Raw genomic sequence first — 19,561 nt, 5'->3', positions numbered from 1 at the left:
AATATTCTAACGATCCAGATCCAGAAAGAAAGAAAAATACACTAATGAAACAAACACTGTAATAGATACTCATGTCTCCCCACAGAATCTCAAGACGAGAGAAAAATATTGATCATAATGCATAACACCACGATAACGTCGCTATTTCAATATGTCGCTTTCGCATACTATTATGATACCAACATATAACAGCCTGGACGTAGTCGCGAGCTAAAGCTAGTTACTAGCACACATTTTATGCATTTTTAAATCAATCCCACGCAACGCGTAGGACTAGAAGGACCTAAACTAAACTTCATGTATAGTATACTTATAATAGAAAAAAAATAGTTAAGACAGAAAACTGTAGAAACGTAATAATAATAATATTTATTTATTTCTCCACCACCGGTTACAATTAAACATCAGTATTGAACTGAGTTACAATTACAGTCAGACCCGTGTGGCAGAGGCTGGTGCCCGAACTAGGAAGGTCCTGTGTGTCAGGTCACCAGGTCTCCGACCCCCAGATGTATGTAACTACTGTTTACACTATTTTGCCTTGCTTCTTCGCTGTGAGCCATGCGTCGCGTCTACGACACATAGGTTCAGTAGTCTATTATTCATTGTTTAACCTATAGAAACGCACATCTCTAGTTCAAACAGCTCGTCAGAGCGTAGATAGGAGGTAAACAAAGCGCTTCTATTGGTTCATGAGAAACACATTCATCATCATCATCATGTCAGCCGAAAGACGTCCACTGCTGGACATAGGCCTCCCAAAGGCTCTCCACTCAGACCGCGTTTTCGCATCCACCACGATCCCGCGATCTTAACCAGGTCGTCGCCCGATCCGCGGACACCATTCGAGAACCTTTTGACCCCATCGACCATCAGTCCTGCGAGCAATGTGCCCCGCCCACTGCCACTTCAGTTTCGCAATTCTTCAGGCTATGTCGGTAACCTTAGTTCTAAATAAATAAATAAATATCATGGGACAATTCACAACAATTGATCTAGTCCCAAATTAAGCTTAGCAAAGCTTGTGTTATGGGTACTAAGCAACGGATAAATATAATTATATAGATAGGTACATACTTAAATACATTATTAAACACCCAAGACCCGAGAACAAACATTCGTATTTTTCATACAGATATCTGCCCCGACACAGGAATCGAACCCGGGACCTCAAGCTTCGTAGTCAGGTTCTCTAACCACTAGGCCATCTGGTCGTCAAAATATCATCATTTCTGATTCTATCCCGCAGAGAAACCCCTAGCATAGCCAAAGTCAAAGTCAAAGTCAAAATATCTTTATTCAATTTAGGCTATAACAAGCACTTATGAATGTCAAAAAAAATCTACCTTAGCCTTCTCCATAGCCCTTTGAGTGACTTTGAGCTTCCTCATGAGTCCCATCGTTAGCGCCCACGTCTCAGATCCGCACAAGAACGCACGAGAAACACATTCCCTGCAACGAATCATCGCGTATCTCTGGTGGAACCGCAGTCTTCCGGATAGAACTTACAGACTCTCACCTTAAGTAGCTGAGCAGGTCGCCACGGCTGCAGTATTCTGCCACGATGAGCGGGCGGCGTCCGCTGCAGCAGCCCACCAGGCTCACCACGTGCGGGTGGGCGCCCACGCTCTTCATTAGTTCCATCTCAGCTCGGAATGAGCGCACCTCGTCGCGAGATGGGTAGTCTGTGTATACAGTTGAAATATTAACTGCCAGCATTTGACATATGTAAGTATAAACGTACGTGTAGGTACATGGAGTGTTAGGTAATTACTAATTCTAATCAAGTGTGGGTAGTTCGAAGGACTCGCGCTGCTAAGCAAACGTGATGCCCTACACCATGGCCACGACCACGGCCACTGCAATGTGGTAGAAACGATGAGGTAATTGTTACTTAAAGCAATAGTATACTTGCGTTAGAGCTGTCTTACCTTTAAGCATTTTAACCGCAACCTCCTTGCTAGGCACGAGGGTCCCGCGCCGCACGACACCGAATGCTCCTTCGCCGATGACCTCATGAAGCAGCAGTTTCTCTGGGCGGACCTCCCAGCCGTCCTCGCTGACCAGGGAGTCGGTAGTCGTCTCAGAGAACAGCTTTTTCGAATAATCCACTGGGTCTTCCTGTGAGAAATAACGTCTGTAGCATTGTGTGTAAAACGAAAATCATTTTAACGTTTCTTAAGTTTATGCAAGATAAACGTCCTGGTTGACATTTTATTGGCCAATGGAGGACACCGTGCTATCCTCTTTTACTAATGACATAAAATTAAAGATGGCAACTACTGGGACAGTGACCAGCACTTGGACGTCATGCCTTTGTTTAAAAACATTAGTACCAATACTAATTTCTGAAACAACAAAGCGTGCGTAAATATCTGATTCGACTCTATTTCTAGGGTCGGTAGGGCGTGTCAGATATTTTAGCACGCTCCGCTGTGGCAGATACTAATGCAGGTGACTCATCATCACATCACCATCATGTCAACCGAAAGACGTCCACTGCTGGACATAGGCCTCCCCCAAGTCTCTCCACTCAGACCGGTCTTGTGCTTTCGGCATCCACCGCGATCCCGCGATCTTAACCAGGTCGTCCCTTCATCTTGTTGGAGGCCTACCGACAGCTTGTCTCCCGGTCCTGCGAGCAATGCGCCGCTTCAGTTTCACAATTCTTCAGGCTGACTTCAAACACTGCGGTAATTTGGACGAAAATACACTGCGAATCTTCCCGAACGCTGCCCAGCCGAAGCCGAGTCGGATTCGACGAGTGATATCTTTCTCGAATGCAGGTGACTGTAAGTATAAAAATACCTATCTGGCATTAAGGATGCTTTTATTACTGACCTCTTGATATAGATGCAATATATGCTGGTTGCGGCGCCGGCGGTACCAAGTGACAATACCCAACAGGGACGTCAAGATCAGCATCAACGCCAGTAAGGAGCTGAGCACTGGCACGGAGCTCGGCGTCACTTCCACGTGTTTACCTAGAAAGCAGAGTGACCATCAAAGAAGTGACGAAGAGTATTTACAAAGTGCATGATTTAATATTTTCCGTCGAAAATATGAAAAATTGGCAGAAAACACCCTTTTAATAATGAGAAAAATAATTTAAAAAATCAGGGTAAAAGTCTAATTTTCATTTTATTTTTCAACGCTATGGTATCATTTTTGATACTCCATGCAAATAGTAGTTAAAATTGTATTTTGCTTTCAAAACAAGATAAGGTAGATACAGGCTTGTAATAAAACCAATTAAAACAATTAGATTTTTTTTGAGAAAATGAAAAAACCTGTGTTATCATTTTTGATACCATATGCATCTAAGGGTTAATATAATATCTCTCATGATGGATTTACGATAACAGTATTCGGGTCGACTCTCTCGTTGTCCTTCAATTGTAATAATCAAAATAATTTATTTAAATAATTGTAGTAAATAACAACGCATGCTTGTTAGACGTACCTATAAAAACTTTGGCGATTGTGTCTCTACCTACGTCTTTTAGGGATCGCAGAAAAGCTGGTCAGATACCTTACGACAAGATTTTTTTTATTTTATTTGGCAAAAAGAGTTACAATACCACGTTTTCAGAGCATTTTAAGCATCGTGCCTGTTCTGATTTGCCTGAAAGCAACTTTATATTAATTATCTGGGACTCTGTAGGTACGTCACAGCACCGAGTTTGGTTTGTTTTGTTTAGTTTAGATTGGCTTGAACTTAAATTATTTCACTATTGAATTTTTCAATCTTAAAACTTTAAAGAATTTGTATTTAATTCAACTTATGTCGGGAAAATATTTTACGTAAAAAGGCATACTTAGGTAAGTTTAAGGATCGGTTTAACCCCACTACCTTTTAGCCACCTGGCTATACATACCTTGTATTTGTGTGATTAGATATCATAAAAGAAATACTTTAAAGGTTGAATCCCTGCACGCGAATTTTCCGCGCGGTATTCTATGCGGACTCTTTCATGTTAGCTCGAATATTACAACCGCTACCGCCTCCGCACCGCTCGGCCACCGCTTTCAGTGGGTTTCAAGCTAAACACTTTTTACGAGGTACTCGAAAATATCTATCAGCTTTCAGATCGCATGAGGCTCTGGGGAATTGCTCAAAGTAATTAAGGGTAAAGCCAGACGAGCGTAATTTTTGAGTTGCGAGTCGCGTGTTTTCGGTCACGTAATTTTGATTTCATACAATGAATACAACTCATTTTGAGTCGTCGTGTAGCACAAACTGGACTTTTCTATAACAGAATGCAACAGAAACTACGCGGCAGAAAAAACACACGACTCGTGATTCAAAAAATGACGCTCGTCTGGCTTCACCCAGTGAGACGTGATTACTTACTTTTGATATTATTCTTGTGTTAACTCTATGAAATTTGTATAATATTCTATTTATATCATATAACTCTTCCTTTTATTAAATAATATTAGTGCGAGTAGGACGACACGGTACGAAGTTCGAAGTTCATATAGGTAAATATTAGGCCAGTTATTTTATACGTACGTCATGCCGCGCGGTTATGAAGGGGTATTTCCCTTCTGTATAAGTGATTGATCATCAATGGAAATGTAGAGTAAACTGAAAAATATTTATCGATTCGAACCACTCAAAATATGTTACCTGGCTCTTATTTCGTCGGATTTAGAGTCTGTGGTACATATTTTCGAAGCGTTGGAAATTCTTATTATTACGCTCTACTGTGCCTATCGCAACTCATACGATATTTTTCGCACCATCTAACATGGCTTAACTCTAGAAAGTTTTTCTATGTAGAGATGTGTTATGAACGTTGAACCTACCATCAGCCAAATAAGTAGTCTATCAATTTTGAAGCAAATGAATATGTGTCGCTGATGTCAAAATTTCAAGTTGACAGACACGTCCATTGGTATTATTATTTTATGACATGCAATCGATTATCAACTTTAGGGTGGTAGACCACATATTTGGCTGATGGTACATGAACACTATGCTGGGTGAATCGGGATACGTGAGTAGCACCAACCCTACACCGTCATTAATTGATAATGGATCGTTTACAATAATTTTCATCACACTTGCTCGTAAACAGTGTCGTAACATGCAGGCTACCTTGGTTGCAACCCCCCAAATAAAACCCTCGACCTTAATGTGCTTGTCATGAAACCCGTGGTCGGTAAATTAGTCATTGCGCGTACAAATTGTCTTGTCATGAAGCCCAAGGTCGGTAAATGAGTCCGTGCCCGTACTGATGGTGCTGCGCGCGCTGCTGCAGGACCACATGCACACGCACGTTGCGGCGGAGAGCGGCGCTACAAGAGCGCAGCCTAAGGTATCGCCAATATTTGGAAGAATTATATTTTTTCTTTTAGAAATATAAAATTTTACTCGCAAATGTGATGAAAAACATTGTATGTCGCACGGGCGGTACTAGAATTACGAACATCGACTCATTAAAGCCCTCAGTCTTCGACTTCGGGCTTCTAATAGACTCTCGTTCGTAATTCCTTATTTACCGCCCTTAAGACACAATGTACTATTTTAAACACCCCACATTTTAACTGCAGTGACCACGAATGCACTTAGTAAGTAATTTAATACTTTTTATTTTCAACATTTAAAAATAATAATGTTAATCTCACCAGTACCTACAGATACGATATTATAGTAGCCTTAACTAATTGAATCCGATATCCGATGATCCTCCTCCCGTTTCCCGAATCCCGAATACCTACCTTGTATGAATGACTAGACTAATCTCGAAAGGACTACGCTCTTTTGTTTGCGTAGGTTTAAGTAGCGGCCACACCGCTGCTTAAAAAACGGTGACGGTACGGAATTGCAGTGACGCATCGTATGCGCACCGTTTTTATCGCATTATCGCATGCCCTCCACAACGCTGCTCAAAATACGCAGTCGGTGCGGACTCGCAGTGACGTGCTGCAAACGTCACGACTTTTGGTGGAGAGCATGCGGTAAAGTCCTGACGTTTACGGCACGTAACTGCGATTCCGCACCGTTTGCATATTTTAAGCAGCGTTGTGGAGAGCATGCAATAAAAACGGTGCGCATACGATGCGTCACTGCGATTCCGTGCCGTCACCGTATTTTATTAAGCGGTGTAGCCGCTCCTTTATTGGGCAGTTTACAGTATCCAAATTTAATTTCCTGCTACTATTAAATGTAAAACTGAAGATGATTGAGTTTAAATAGGTATGTTCAGAAAAAAATATTAGTAGTGATTTTTAGGATTCTTTATTGTATGGTTATGGTTTCAAAAGGCGCCTAATATGAATGAACTAAAAGAATTTCCTTGCTCACCCGCGACCTTACGATAGCTAAGTTTATGCAAAATATGGCGTGTTCATGCAGTTCCTCCACCTCCACACTGTAAGAACACACACAAATATCCCCATAATATGACCCTAATACTCGTACTATGCTTTGGCTGTATGTCTAGTTGTCGATCTGTCTGTCGTGTCATACATAATACTTTTGAATCATAGTAAATCGAATAGGGGACCCCTCCTCCCACTGCTGACCATTTACTTGTTATGTATGACGTCAAATAATCAGATAGGGTAACTGCTTATCCTCCTCCTACTACTCCTCCCTCTATTTCACTTAGCGAATTTTATGTTATTTAAGGATAGTTCGAATTGCCGCCAGTTCACTTACCCCTCACTATCTTAGGTACACATATATTTTCTTATTTCACCTACTCTTATTTTTCTGAACTTACCTATTTATTTCAGGGATTTACTGCATTGATTAGTATCCCGTTTTCAAAAGAAATGAAATGAAAATGCAATGACGACAAATGAAATGAAATAATTTATTACATATTATTGTGAATGAAATACAATAAATAGGTTAATGTTTAATTTCTAGATCATAAGCAATAAAATAATAGTTGTAACGAATGTCTATTAGCATATTAGAAGTAACATTTTCCTGAGATTAATCCTAAGCTTGAAAACAAATGTAGCAATCTAAAATTTAGCATCTCACGTTAAGTATTAAAATATATTTATTTAAAGGGCTGCCCTTATTCCATTACAGGACTTTTCAATGGGATAAGAATAACCCTAAATATGTCTTTGGGAAAAATTCATTTCTGTGATCCGTTAAGCAACTCTTAAAATGGGGTTTTGTCATTATCTTAATCATTTAGTTTTATAATACTGTTGTTTATCAAGAGGTCCAGAAAATTTACAGAGTGCTTTCTGTTCTTGAAACATAAACATAATTAACTAAGTAAGTACATATTGAGACGTTCACTGCACAGCACCGCAGTGAAGGCAGTTAGGTACTCGTCAAATATTTCGAACACTCTTTACGAAGAACATTCTGGAATTTTATGTTTGACTCGTACCGAAATGGACGGACACAAGGACGGAAGCATTCAGACTTGTGCCTGTAAACTAGATGCCTACAACCGCGAGCGGATTTATGGATTCCATTAACTTCTTTTTGGAAGAATCACTATCATGGAAAGGAAGTGAGGATGTGTAGAATTGACCAAATGACAAGAAATCTAACCCCCGTGTGCGCAAGAGCTGCGGCTGTCCGGGCAGTGCTTGGGTCGGTGCAACCAGGCCATCAGTCAATGATTTCCTGGTTAATTTGTGGGAAGTCATTGGCCGATACCTAATAAACCGACATCAAAGGTGGTGGTGGTGGATAACAACGTCCGATTTGTTTTAAAGCTGTATGTGTGGTATTTTACTTATTACCTAGTGGTCAAATTGTCCTCCAATGGACAGAGCCAAACACATATAAAAACACTAAAGGGGGACGTGTGTTCAAAGTCGTGGATTTCAACTAAAGTGATTGATCGGATTCTGCACTTCTTCACTTCGTTCCGCCACAATGAAAACGCACCCTACAACTCGTATGTTTACGTTCTCTTTAGAGAAGGATAGAAATTAGCGTCGTCAAACGTTAATGATTGTAGGCATCTCGTTTAGGGCTTCTTGCTTTGGCTAATTACGAGGTATGAAGACCGTGGGGCCGGCAGCGTACGCTTCGATTTTGCCGAATTTCGCAATCAGCGACACTCTGTGGTACCCGTGTGCCGTCACGTTGTGGAATGTGGCCAATGTTGCGTTCTGCAGAAAGAAATAAACTTATAGTTAGCTAAAAAATTTTAAAAATAACATTGAAGTGCTCTAATTTAGTAACACTTTAGAGTAGATATACAACACAGAAAATCTGTTAACCCATACAGGGTGAGTCAGGAGACGTAAGCAGGCCAACCCTACCAGATTCAGTTAGGCTACTATATATATATACCTAGCCTGCTAGCCTGGCTATATATGGTACTTTTTTATGAGCAGTAAATGTTTTTTCTTTCTTTCTATATCGTACTAGTATTAGTGAGATGAAGGTTTTTTTAAAATGTTGCTAATAAAAAAATATTAAATTATTTACTAAGCATGGTCTCTCTGCAATTAAATGTATAGAGGTTTTACTTAAATATGTTTGTGAACGATACATTATCAATTACTAAGGGTAGCATGGTTTTGTTCACGTCTCCTGAATCACCCTGTATAATAAGGGTTGACCCGTATTTTGGCTTTTATGAAGGTGTTTTTTGGATATTTTGTAACACAATGCGTTTTCTGAAAGACTATAGAATATTCCTTACCCCCAATTCAGTCACGTAAGTAGTGAAGTTCGCGTGTACCAATACTACTTGGTAGCTTTCTGGATCACGTGGCGGTCGCTTCCAGCGCACGCGCACGTCCCAAGCCGCATTGGAAGGGGACGCAACTGCTGCGATGTCCTCTATCGGTTGGGGACCTGTTGGATTTGTAAAATTGAGCCGGTGAAATACTGTAATCCTACTAATATTATAAATATGAAAGTTTGTGAGTGAGTGAGTGAGTGAGTGAGTTCTCGCTGAAATGGCTGAACGGATTTGGATGAAATTTAGCAAAAAGTTAGTTTATAACCTGGATTAAAATTAAAACATAGAATATTTTTTATCCCGATATTCCCACGGGATAGGGATAAAATCTCTAAATAACAACCGCTAGGCTTAGAGTCATGAAATTTGGTATGTAGGTAGCTGGACGTCTGGAATAACACATAGGCTACTTTTTATCCCGATATTCCCACGGGATAGGGATAAAATCACGAAATTACAACCGCTGGGTTTAGAGTCATGAAATTTGGCATGGGTGTTTTAATTTAACGTCAATGAAAATCAAGATGTAATTTTAGAGAATTCCCATCGAGAATATAATAAAATCCCGGAATTTCAATTCAACTGCTGTATCTAATGATTTACGCTTGCGAAGCCGCGGGTATACGCTAGTATTTGTATGTTTGTCCGTCTTTCACGTCGAAACGGACCGACGGATTGTTTATGAGATTATAGTTATTGAGATAGTTTATGGGCCAGCAAAAGACTTTTTATCCCGGAAAAATGTACTATTCCCGAAGGAACAGCGCGCGATAACTGAAATCCACGCGGACGAAGCCGCGGGCAAAAGCTAGTAGTATTATAAATGCAAAATTTGTAAGCGTGTGCGTTGCATTGGTAGAACTAACGGATTTAAATGACACTCGGTTCGGTTGATTTCGGAAATATCCCATATAGGATACTTTTTATTCCGATAATTCTACAGGATGTACCATCAATTTGAAACAAATGATGTGTCGCTAAAGTCGAATAACTTGACAGACACTTCTATTGGCATTATTGTTTTATGACATGCAAAAGATTATCAACTTTAGGGTGGTAGACCATATATTTGCCTGATGGTACATACGCATGTAAAGTTCGAAAATCTCAACCGCTCAGCTTAGAGACAATACACTGTAAACGGGTATCCTTCATTGAACGTAAATTCATGCAAATTTTTCAGCATTAAATTTAATATTACATTTGACCGTGAGGTTGAAATTCTGTTGCACTGAGTTGCTCGCAGTAAATTTTTGTTGAGATAATTACTTAACTAATATAGCAAAAATCAGCCAATAAGACAATATTGATAACAGCGCCATCTAACGGGACTTTAAGCAATAGCTAACCTAGAACTTCCTCCCTCAAATATTATAAGATTCAGATTCTTTCTCAAAAGTAAATCAAAGACTGGAAGTATAGACATACTGAATTAAATAAATAAAAAACTTTTAGACAGCATTATCATAAAATTCGTTTAACTAGACTTGCCTTAAATTTCATTTTAAATTGCGAGTATGTCTTTTCTTTAACAGAAAATATGAAAATATCTTACAAACCGACCTTGAAACAGAATTTAAATATTCCAAAAGTTTTTTTTTGACAACGATATCGAGCATTTTGTATCAAACTAACCATTTCGGGAGCACTATAAAAACAAGCAAACAGCGTTCGGCCGTGAAGTTGAAAATCTGAAATTGTAATGTACCTTGCGAACCTACCTACTTTGTACTGCCGTTCCCCACTACCGTCTGGTCCTATCACAGTAAACGTGCACTTGTCACCCGGAGAGACACCGATTGTAAATGACGGGGTTTTGCCTGCCTGAAAAAAAAAACAATCTGAACATTACGGCATTACAATAAACCTCCCACAAACCCATTAAAATACATAATATAATCGACTTGGTGTGGGCACTGCCGTCCCCCAGATACTTTTTTAACCACGTTCAATTAAAAATATCACTCGATAATGACGAAAATTTTATAATTTTCTAAGTATATTGCAAACTCCATGACTTCGTAGAATTTTTTTAACCATTCTCGAACACTCGATCTTTAAAATGGGGTTCCTGAATAAATAAGCTATTTTGTAAATAATTTATAAAATTTGAAAAAAAATGTGGTAGTCATGGATAACTATACACGTAATCTTCGACGTACCTACTATAGATATTGGCAACGTGATTGTGTAAAATAAAAGATAACTAACTAACTTAAATCGGGTATATATAGAGAATATTTACTTACCTTGATTTTAATGTGATCCTCCGTATCCTTCTTGTTGAAACAGCCGTTTGCTACTGTGTAAGTTGTATCTTTTTCAAGAACGTCGTCAATATCTGTAAAAAGGTGAATATTTAAGAAAATGCTCTGGAGGCGCCTTACAAAACTATATGTATTAACAGCTAGATGTATTAACAGTTGAGAAAACTGGCTCGCGTACCAGGATGTGAAATATACGTATTCATTTATTACGTCAGACAATACTCGCCACGCTTGGCAAGTGGGTTGGTAAGCGTGATACAGGATTTAAGGATATTAAGTTTGCGTATTTTTGTGATTTTATGTAAGAACTATCTACACTCCCACCCCCTTGCAAGAGAAAATAAAACATGGCAGACCCCCTCCCTCTACACCATCTTACGTAATAAATTAATGGCACATTTGCAGCGAAACCCTAGTATAAGTCACAGTTTCTTCGACAGTAGATATTTTTTGAAAATCGTAGGTACATCAATAACCTTACCTCTGGTACTCCATTTAAAGTTGACACGTACGTAGGAGCTGTCTTCATAAGTTTCATTTATTCTAATAATATATTCCTTTTGCTGCGGTGGGATACGGGGACCCAGTCTTGGGCCCTCACGCCATGCTGAGTGGGTCCCGTTATACGCCATAACGGCCGTCCAAAATGTGTAGTGGCTCGTGTCGTCTACGTTAACTGAACCGGCTACGTCTTCAGGCCACACGTAATTTTTTATTGCCTGAAAGGGTAATGTTTTAACTTCTAAACTTAAGGAATTATATTAGATAAAGTCGTGTTTTATATGTGCACGTGTAGAAAAAGTAGGGTTGTGTTTGCGTAATTTTGGAAAAAAATAAGCATACCATTTGCAGTGTATATTAGGTAGCTACTGTACCTACTATGAGTGTGTGCGTGTGCGTGTGCGTGTGCGTGCGTGCGTGCGTGCGTGTGTGCGTGCTTGCGTGCGTGCGTGCGTGTGTGTGTACATTTTATTTTAGGTTTAGTAGACTGTACGGTACGTACTCGTATAATATTTTGTTTACTCACATAACCTTTGTCAGGTACTAGCACGACCAGTTGCAGCATATCCGATGACGTCACGTTGTACATGACAGTTTCATTTGACCGCTCTGTCACTTGTAGTTCTGAGGGCAGCCATGCCGCCTCGGGAGTGCCTATTGAATCAAAACATTAACAACCTACTTATTTTAAATACTGACAAATACACACAAATAGAAAAACTTCGAAATGTCTTCGTGATTCGCCATGGCAATTTTTAGATTTTTACATAAGTTAGGTATTTCCAAGACTTATTTGGTAAGCGTTTGCAAGTTCACTATATATACGCTCAATGCGAAAAGTTCCATGGTTTTACATTTAAAATGGTTCGACTAAATCTCTACGGTATATTCGCTTAGCTACCAAACAACAAACAAGCGACAAATATGAATACAATTTACAGTAAAAAAAACTAAAGTTCTTCGTACAATCAATTTATTAAATTTATTGAATCAGGCGTTACTTTGCGGAGGTCCATCCATATCAATGAACTAAAATAATTACTTTGCTCACCCGCGACCTTATTATAGCTACGTTTATACAAGATATGCGTGTTCATGCAGTTCCTCCACCTCCACACTGAAAGAACACACACAAACCCATCTATCACCACCACCACACTACACTGACGCGTTTCAAACTCAACCAGAGCCTTCAGAGCAACACAACCGAACACCATGCTACCAGATGTTAGACTCACATATCTTGCATAAACATAGCTATCATAAGGTCGCGGGTGAGGAAAGTAATTGTTTTAGTTCATTAAACAATTTATTTTTAGAAGTTTTATTATTTGAGTCAGTTTGGGCACAGTTATATATAGAAGCTAAAGCAGTATGGAAGCTAGGCATATTTTTTGAGATAAATACCTACGCTCCAATGGAGCGTTAGGGTTGGCCACTTATTTTTTGTAAAATTAAAAAAAAAATGTTTATTCAGTTCAAATCTTGCAAGTTAAATTTGACTCACTTCCCGACGTATCCCCTACCTACTTTCCTACCTATCACCAAAACAACCAAACGTTTTATTTAAAAGAAAAATGATTTTATTTAGTAATAGTAAATCATTCTTACCTTTCCACATCAGCGGGGAGTTTAAAAAATGAAAGCCCCGGTTTTGAATAATCCGTGTTCAAGCAGCTATACACTGCACAATATTTCCTAGGCATAGTTTATAATATCGCGGATTGTCTGGGGCGCACGCAATTGAAACAACGCAAGCGCAACGCGGCCACTGCTCGTCTCGCTCGTCTCGTCTCGACGCGTCATTCGCGACTGCAGTACCGCGAGACCCCCTTAGAGACCGTGTAGAGCGCGCGTCTGTGTAAGTGTGTTCGTTTCGATCGATTTGTTCGTAGCTTCCCACTGCTTTAGCTTATATATATACTGTGGTTTCGGGTTCCGGATTTAGAGGTCTAGAGGCCTTAAGCAATGAAGAAGGGGAGTCATTAAGGCGAAAAAAAAGACTGAAAAAAAGGAAAAGTTGGTGAGTCGTTGAAATTTCTAAATCTCTACTGTTGAGCCAATCAGCCCAGGGGCTGTGGCCATGGATGCCCTCCCCTAAATCAGGTCCTGGCTAGAATCTGATTAACAGCGCACTTGCATTTTCTATGTGGTGAAAAATAATAAAAATAAATGTAGATGCTTAAAGTAAATACTCACTTAAAAACTGTTTTATGCATTCTGGGGGATTCTGGAAAAGAAGATATACATAGTTAGGTATTTGACCTATATACGTCCCACGGCAGGCACAGACTTTATCAGAGTGAGAGTGCTGAACCAGTAGTTCCTAAGCGGGTCCAGTACGAATTGGGTACTTCACAAATATCGTTGCATTTCTTTGCAGGTGTGTACAGGTATCCTTTTTTGCCAAATTCCCAAAAATGACATTGTGATCTAAGTACACTGACGTTCAAAAACACCGTGTCAAATTTCATGACTCTAAACGAGCTCTACTTAAACATAGCGGTTGTGACATTAGGATTTTATCTCGAGGGACCGTGGAGATTTTGGCAATACCTAGAGTTTCTATTCAAGACCTTAGAAACTGTTCTGAATAGAGTTCTGCCACAGCGGAACGTGAAAAATATCTGACGAGTCCTGCCGGCCCTCGAAATAGAGTCGTATCAGATATTTTGCACGCGTTTGTTGTGTCAGATATTGGTGCTGGTGACTATACCTAAATTTTTTGGACTTCTAGCTTAAAAATTCTAGTAAGATGTCATTTATTCCTTTAAAACAAGTACTTACAGTACCTACGACTTTGTTACGTTTGTACCTCTATGTTCTATAGAATCTTGCTTGTTCCACCTCATGTAACAGTTTTTACGCTTTTGGGGTAAGTTAAGTAATTACAATACAATACAATACAATACAATACAATACAATACAATACAATACAATACAATACAATACAATACAATACAATACAATACAATACATACAATACAATGACTCTTTATTGTACAGTCGAGTTCATTAGCTTGTGAGAAAAATTGAGATAAAAAATGTCTGAACTAACACGCTTCTACGCCGTTAACAATAGAGTCGTGTTCAGATATTTTCGATCAAATTTTTGCTCACAAGTTTATGAACTCGACTATACACCACAAATAGTATTACCCTACTAATAAATGTTTTTAGTTGTATGAAAATGTTGTTATCTTAAAAATCTTTATTTTACGTAGGTAAGGTACTACCGTATCTTTTCCGATATAATTTATTTATTTATTGATATATAATTTTATAATTTTAATAATAAATGAATCAGATGTCATTGTCAGTAAAAAATATTCGTAATAAAATACTACAGCTAATGGACACCTTTGTTATTCAGAACTCAGAACACAACGAAATATTATAGTTGTTTGTAAAATTTCATAGTGTCATACAGAAACAATCACGTAGGTACTTAAAAGATTATTTGCGGTAAAATTTTGCTAGGCAACTAAGCGGCACCGTGTTATTTGAAATTTACTATAAGTAGATACCTACACAATTTTGCACTAATGAGAAAAGTCTGAAAGCTACTTTTTTTTTACATAAAAGTGACCGTGATTGACCCCTATTTCACCTCACGTGATTTCATCAAGACTGGTAGCACTGGATTTTCATAAATAACTACGGTAATTAAAACATATATTTTGAAACTTGTAACTTTGTTGTAGAAAACTCTTAGCCTTTTTTTAACATCAGTTCAATTAAATGGAATAATAAATCATATAGTTGCATAACAAGGTGATGGGATCTCGGACTATAATATTTGGAGTTATCGTCTGACAGCTATCAACGACTGCGACCGCGACCCTTTTGGTTCCCGTAAACATGTTTTGCCAGACAGTAGGGGGTTGGCGGATAATCGTGTGGACGCAATTATTATGTCTAATGACGTACCAGCTTCTAAAAATAGAAACGATTTTTTTTTGTACTCACAGTAGGGTAAAATGACAAAAAGGACAATAAATAATGAAATACATGAAAAAACACGCCGATATAGGTACGGTGCCGAGCACTCGACACACCTGACACACCATAACGCAAACCACGTCGATTCACGTTACGACACCACACACCACGCCGTATGGTGTGTTCAAGCCCTAAAAAGACCACAATTTTAGTGACATCCTGGAATTTGAAGTCTAAAAATGGTCTCAAAATCGGTTTTTCTTGTTATGAACGAAATAGAAATGCTTCATTCACCTACTCTCGCTCCGCTGAGCTATTTAAACTAAAGCTGTTCTGAGCGAGAATATAGGTAAATGAAGTGTTTCTATTGGTTCATAAATAAATAAATATTACGGGACAATTCACACCAATTGACCTAGTCCCAAAGTATCCTCATATCCATATATCATGTCATGACAAGCATTGCTTCGCAACGCTAGGTTTTAAATACGTACTTAGTGGTGCTCTGTTCGTCTATTGAAATTCCTAACCGCAGTAAAACATTTCCGAGTGGGTTTTGTGGCTGCAGTCCATAAACGTGAAGAATGAAGTTTTGACATGATTAGAACTGTTTAGAGATGTGTGGAATTGTTTGCGGGCCATAAAACTATTTAAAATGAATACAAAAGCGCACAGAAGTGACACTTCTACGAGTATGTTATGACTTACGAAACACACTTGGTGGTTGCGCAAATATTAATGCTTAGTGGGTGCTGTAGTGGCCTGAAATTAACGTTTTTTTCACGAAATTTCGAAATTACGTGAACTTATTCCGTAATTTATGTCTTTTTTACCACCGTACCTACGACTAGACGTAAGAAGCGACTGCACCCTTAGTTTTTAATTAATATTCCGGTCATTCGCACTAAGAGCTTTGCTTCATCTATACAAATATTATAAAGAGGAAAGATTTGGATTTTTGTATTTTTGGATGTTTGTTACGAATTAACTCAAAATTAATATAATTAAATTAATTATAGTTATGTCCTACGTCACTAAAATCAGACCATGTTATCCATACCTTTGTATTAATCCTTATTAAAAATAAACAATTTTATATTCAAGACGGTTTCAATACCTGTAGATTACTTTTTAAATTATTCAAAGTGGACATTCCATTCAAAAGATATTACGAAATTAAAAATATCAGTCTAACCAAAAAATGCTCTACGTTGACGCGCCTCGGCTTTGCGCGGGTCGGGTTCGGGTGTAGTTATTGGGAAATGGAGCTGAAAAATGGGTGTGCAGTGCTCTTGATTTGAGACCTTTTTAGAGTTCTGTGCCCAAAGGGTGATAAAATCGGGACCCTATTGCTAAAGGTGCGACCAAACCGCTGCTTAAAAAACGGCGACAGTACGGAATCGCAGTGACGCATCGTATGCGCACCGTTTTTAGGGTTATGTAGCTAAAATGGCAAAAACGGAACCCTTATAGTTTCGCCATGTCTGTCTGTCTGTCCGCCCGCGGCTTTGTTCAGGGACTATCAATGCTAGACAGCTGTAATTTTGCTCGAATATATATGTAAACTATGCCGACAAAATGGTACAATAAAAATTCAAAAATAAATTTTATTAGAGTACCTCCCATAGACGTAAAGTGGGGGTGATTTTTTTTCATCCAATCTCGTTGGATAGGTCTTTCAAAACCATTAGGGGGTTGCTAAAACGATTTTTGCAAAATATTCAACTTTAAAGTGCAAATTTTCATTATAATCGAGCCCCCCCGTCTAAAATCTAAACCGGTGGGCGGAAAAATTTGAAAAAATTCAGGATGGTAGTAAGTATATCAAACTTAGAAGGAAAACTATACTTAACGGTTAAGAGTAAGTAGCAGCCTAAGGTATAAAATATACCTAAACTTGGAATATTCCATACAAAATACGAAATCCTTAGAAAAATATTACTTAATTTTTTCGTAATGGCTACGGAACGCTATTTCGGGCGTGTCCGACGCGCTCTTGGCCGGTTTTTTTGCATGCTTTCCACACCGCTGCTTAAAATACGCAAACGGTGCGGAATCGCAGTGACTTGCCGTAAACGTCACGATTTTTGTTCGGTAAAGACCTGACGTTTACGGCACGTCACTGCGATTCCGTATTTTCAGCAGCGCTGTGGAGAGCATACGATAAAAACGGTGCGCATACGGTGCGTCACTGCGATTCCGTGCCGTCACCGTTTTTTAAGCAGCGGTTTGGTCGCGCGGTCGCACCTTAAGACTCCAGTGTCTGTCTGTCTGTCAATAGGCTGTATCTCATGAACCGTGATAGTTAGACAGTTGAAGTTTTCACAGATGATGTATTTCTGTTGCCGCTATAACAACAAATACTAAAAACAGAATTAAATAAATATTTAAGGGGGGCTCCCATACAACGTGATTTTTTTTGCCGTTTTTGCTCGATATTAATAACGGCAAGAGGTAGCTGCTTGAAATATTCACAGAAATATTCATTCACGTTAAAAATAAATAACTAAATTAAAATAGGTAAAATAAATATTTAAGGGGGCTCCCATACAGCAAACGTAGTTTTTTTTTGCTTATGTCTAATGTTGTATAGGTATGGAACCTTTCGTGCGGAAGTCCGACTCTCACTTGGCCATTTTTTTTGCCCGTGCGGGTCGCTAGTCTTTTATATGCAGAGACGGCTAAAGAATGGATAACTAGCTTCCGTACTTCCGTCGCCTATTTATCTATATTAGTCTATTATCCGGAGACAAGTACCATTTAGCAAGTAGAAAAGTGTACCTAATGATTCAAAATTTGTACGTTAAGAAGGGCTAAGTAGTTTGGATATTTGAGAGGAACTTTGCCATTGCACCCACAGTGGGTACAGTTAGCAATAACTAAACAGATTACAACCTCAATTACGTCAAGTGGGTAACATCCTGTGGAAAGATTTAGTTCTACGTTCATGTGGGTGACTGTACAAGCGATCAAATCATCGCCGTTGTTTGTCAATAAGCACGGAAATAATTCCACGCGACTGTATTTATAGACAAGATCCCATAATACGGAATATGTGAGCTTTACACAGTAAAATAGTTTTCATCACACCTGCTCGTAAACAGTGTCGTAACATGCAGGCTATCTTGGTTGCAACCCCCCAAATAAAACCCTCGACCTTTATGTGCTTCTCATGAAACCCGTGGTCGGTAAGTGAGTCATTGCCCGTACTAATTTTCTTGTCATGAAGCCCAAGGTCGGTAAATGAGTGTGATACTGTATGGTGTGCGCGCAGGTCGGGCACATACTGCGTGAGGTGGGGCGGCGCGGAGGCTGGCGCTGCCAAGAGCGCAGTCAGCGGTATCGGCAATTTTTGAAAAAAATATTAGTTTTTCTTTTACAAATATACAATTTTACTCGCAAATGTGATGAAAAACATTGTATGTCACACGGGCGGTACTAGAATTACGAACATCGACTCATTAAAGCCCTCAGTCTTCGACTTCGGGCTTCTAATAGACTCTCGTTCGTAATTCCTTGTTTACCGCCCTTAAGACACAATGTACTATTCAGTAGTGTTGGAGTTTAGACCCTGAGGCCGTATTGCCTAACGTTTCTGACGCTCGCCATCGCATACGAGTAAATGACAGATTTCGCATACAAAAACTGTCATTTGATTGCGATCGCGAGCGACAGAAACGTTAGGCAATTCGGCCTTAGAACTTAGAATCACGATCGCCTTCATTACTTCTTTCCGTCACGGAGTCTGGTATTAGGGCAAAAAGAGATGGTAAATAATTTCGCGAGCGCCCGTGCGCTAGGCAATACGGCCTTAGGGGCTGCATTCAGGGGGTACGATGTCGGAACCAATATAAACGAGTTCGTAGATGCAGGAGCGGCTCCAGCTTTATAGCCAGGGTGAGGGCGTCACATGGTCAAATTCTAGTTATTTTCTCGAAAATAAAACATGAAACTTATTTTATTGTGAAATTATATTAATCAATCAATCCATCCAAAACGCAAGTACAAATCGTATTCACCATACAAATATTTTCCCGTCACTGGGATCGAACCCGCTAGCTGCGTAGTCAGGGTCAGTAACAACTTATATCCGGCCGGCGCATCGCACAGACGTTACCTTACGGGTAATCGTGAACTAGTAAGGTAAAGTTCTAGTTATTTTTGTCT

General features: G+C 39.2%; 1 protein-coding gene across 3 annotated transcripts in view; it reads right to left on the bottom strand.

Annotated features, from left to right (window-relative positions):
* Window positions 1-19,561, bottom strand: part of LOC141434770 (tyrosine-protein kinase receptor torso-like) — a 32,258-nt gene that overhangs the window by 6,906 nt on the left and 5,791 nt on the right. Inside the window, exons 2-11 of one of the 3 annotated variants that reach the window (XM_074097205.1) lie at window positions 13,652-13,682; window positions 11,979-12,106; window positions 11,433-11,670; window positions 10,934-11,025; window positions 10,406-10,508; window positions 8,643-8,797; window positions 7,986-8,103; window positions 2,842-2,984; window positions 1,932-2,121; window positions 1,520-1,685 (exon numbers count right to left, since the gene is read on the bottom strand). In XM_074097205.1, the coding sequence (XP_073953306.1) occupies window positions 1,520-1,685; window positions 1,932-2,121; window positions 2,842-2,984; window positions 7,986-8,103; window positions 8,643-8,797; window positions 10,406-10,508; window positions 10,934-11,025; window positions 11,433-11,670; window positions 11,979-12,106; window positions 13,652-13,682 (1,364 nt within the window). Of the gene's footprint in view, window positions 1-1,519; window positions 1,686-1,931; window positions 2,122-2,841; window positions 2,985-7,985; window positions 8,104-8,642; window positions 8,798-10,405; window positions 10,509-10,933; window positions 11,026-11,432; window positions 11,671-11,978; window positions 12,107-12,503; window positions 12,659-13,063; window positions 13,150-13,651; window positions 13,683-19,561 lie in introns of those variants that run through there. The other 2 variants (XM_074097207.1, XM_074097206.1) reach the window with 2 other exon arrangements.

Source organism: Choristoneura fumiferana, chromosome 14, assembly GCF_025370935.1.
Source record: "Choristoneura fumiferana chromosome 14, NRCan_CFum_1, whole genome shotgun sequence".
Lineage (NCBI taxonomy): Eukaryota > Metazoa > Arthropoda > Insecta > Lepidoptera > Tortricidae > Choristoneura > Choristoneura fumiferana.
This window is presented reverse-complemented; position numbering and strand designations above follow the sequence as displayed.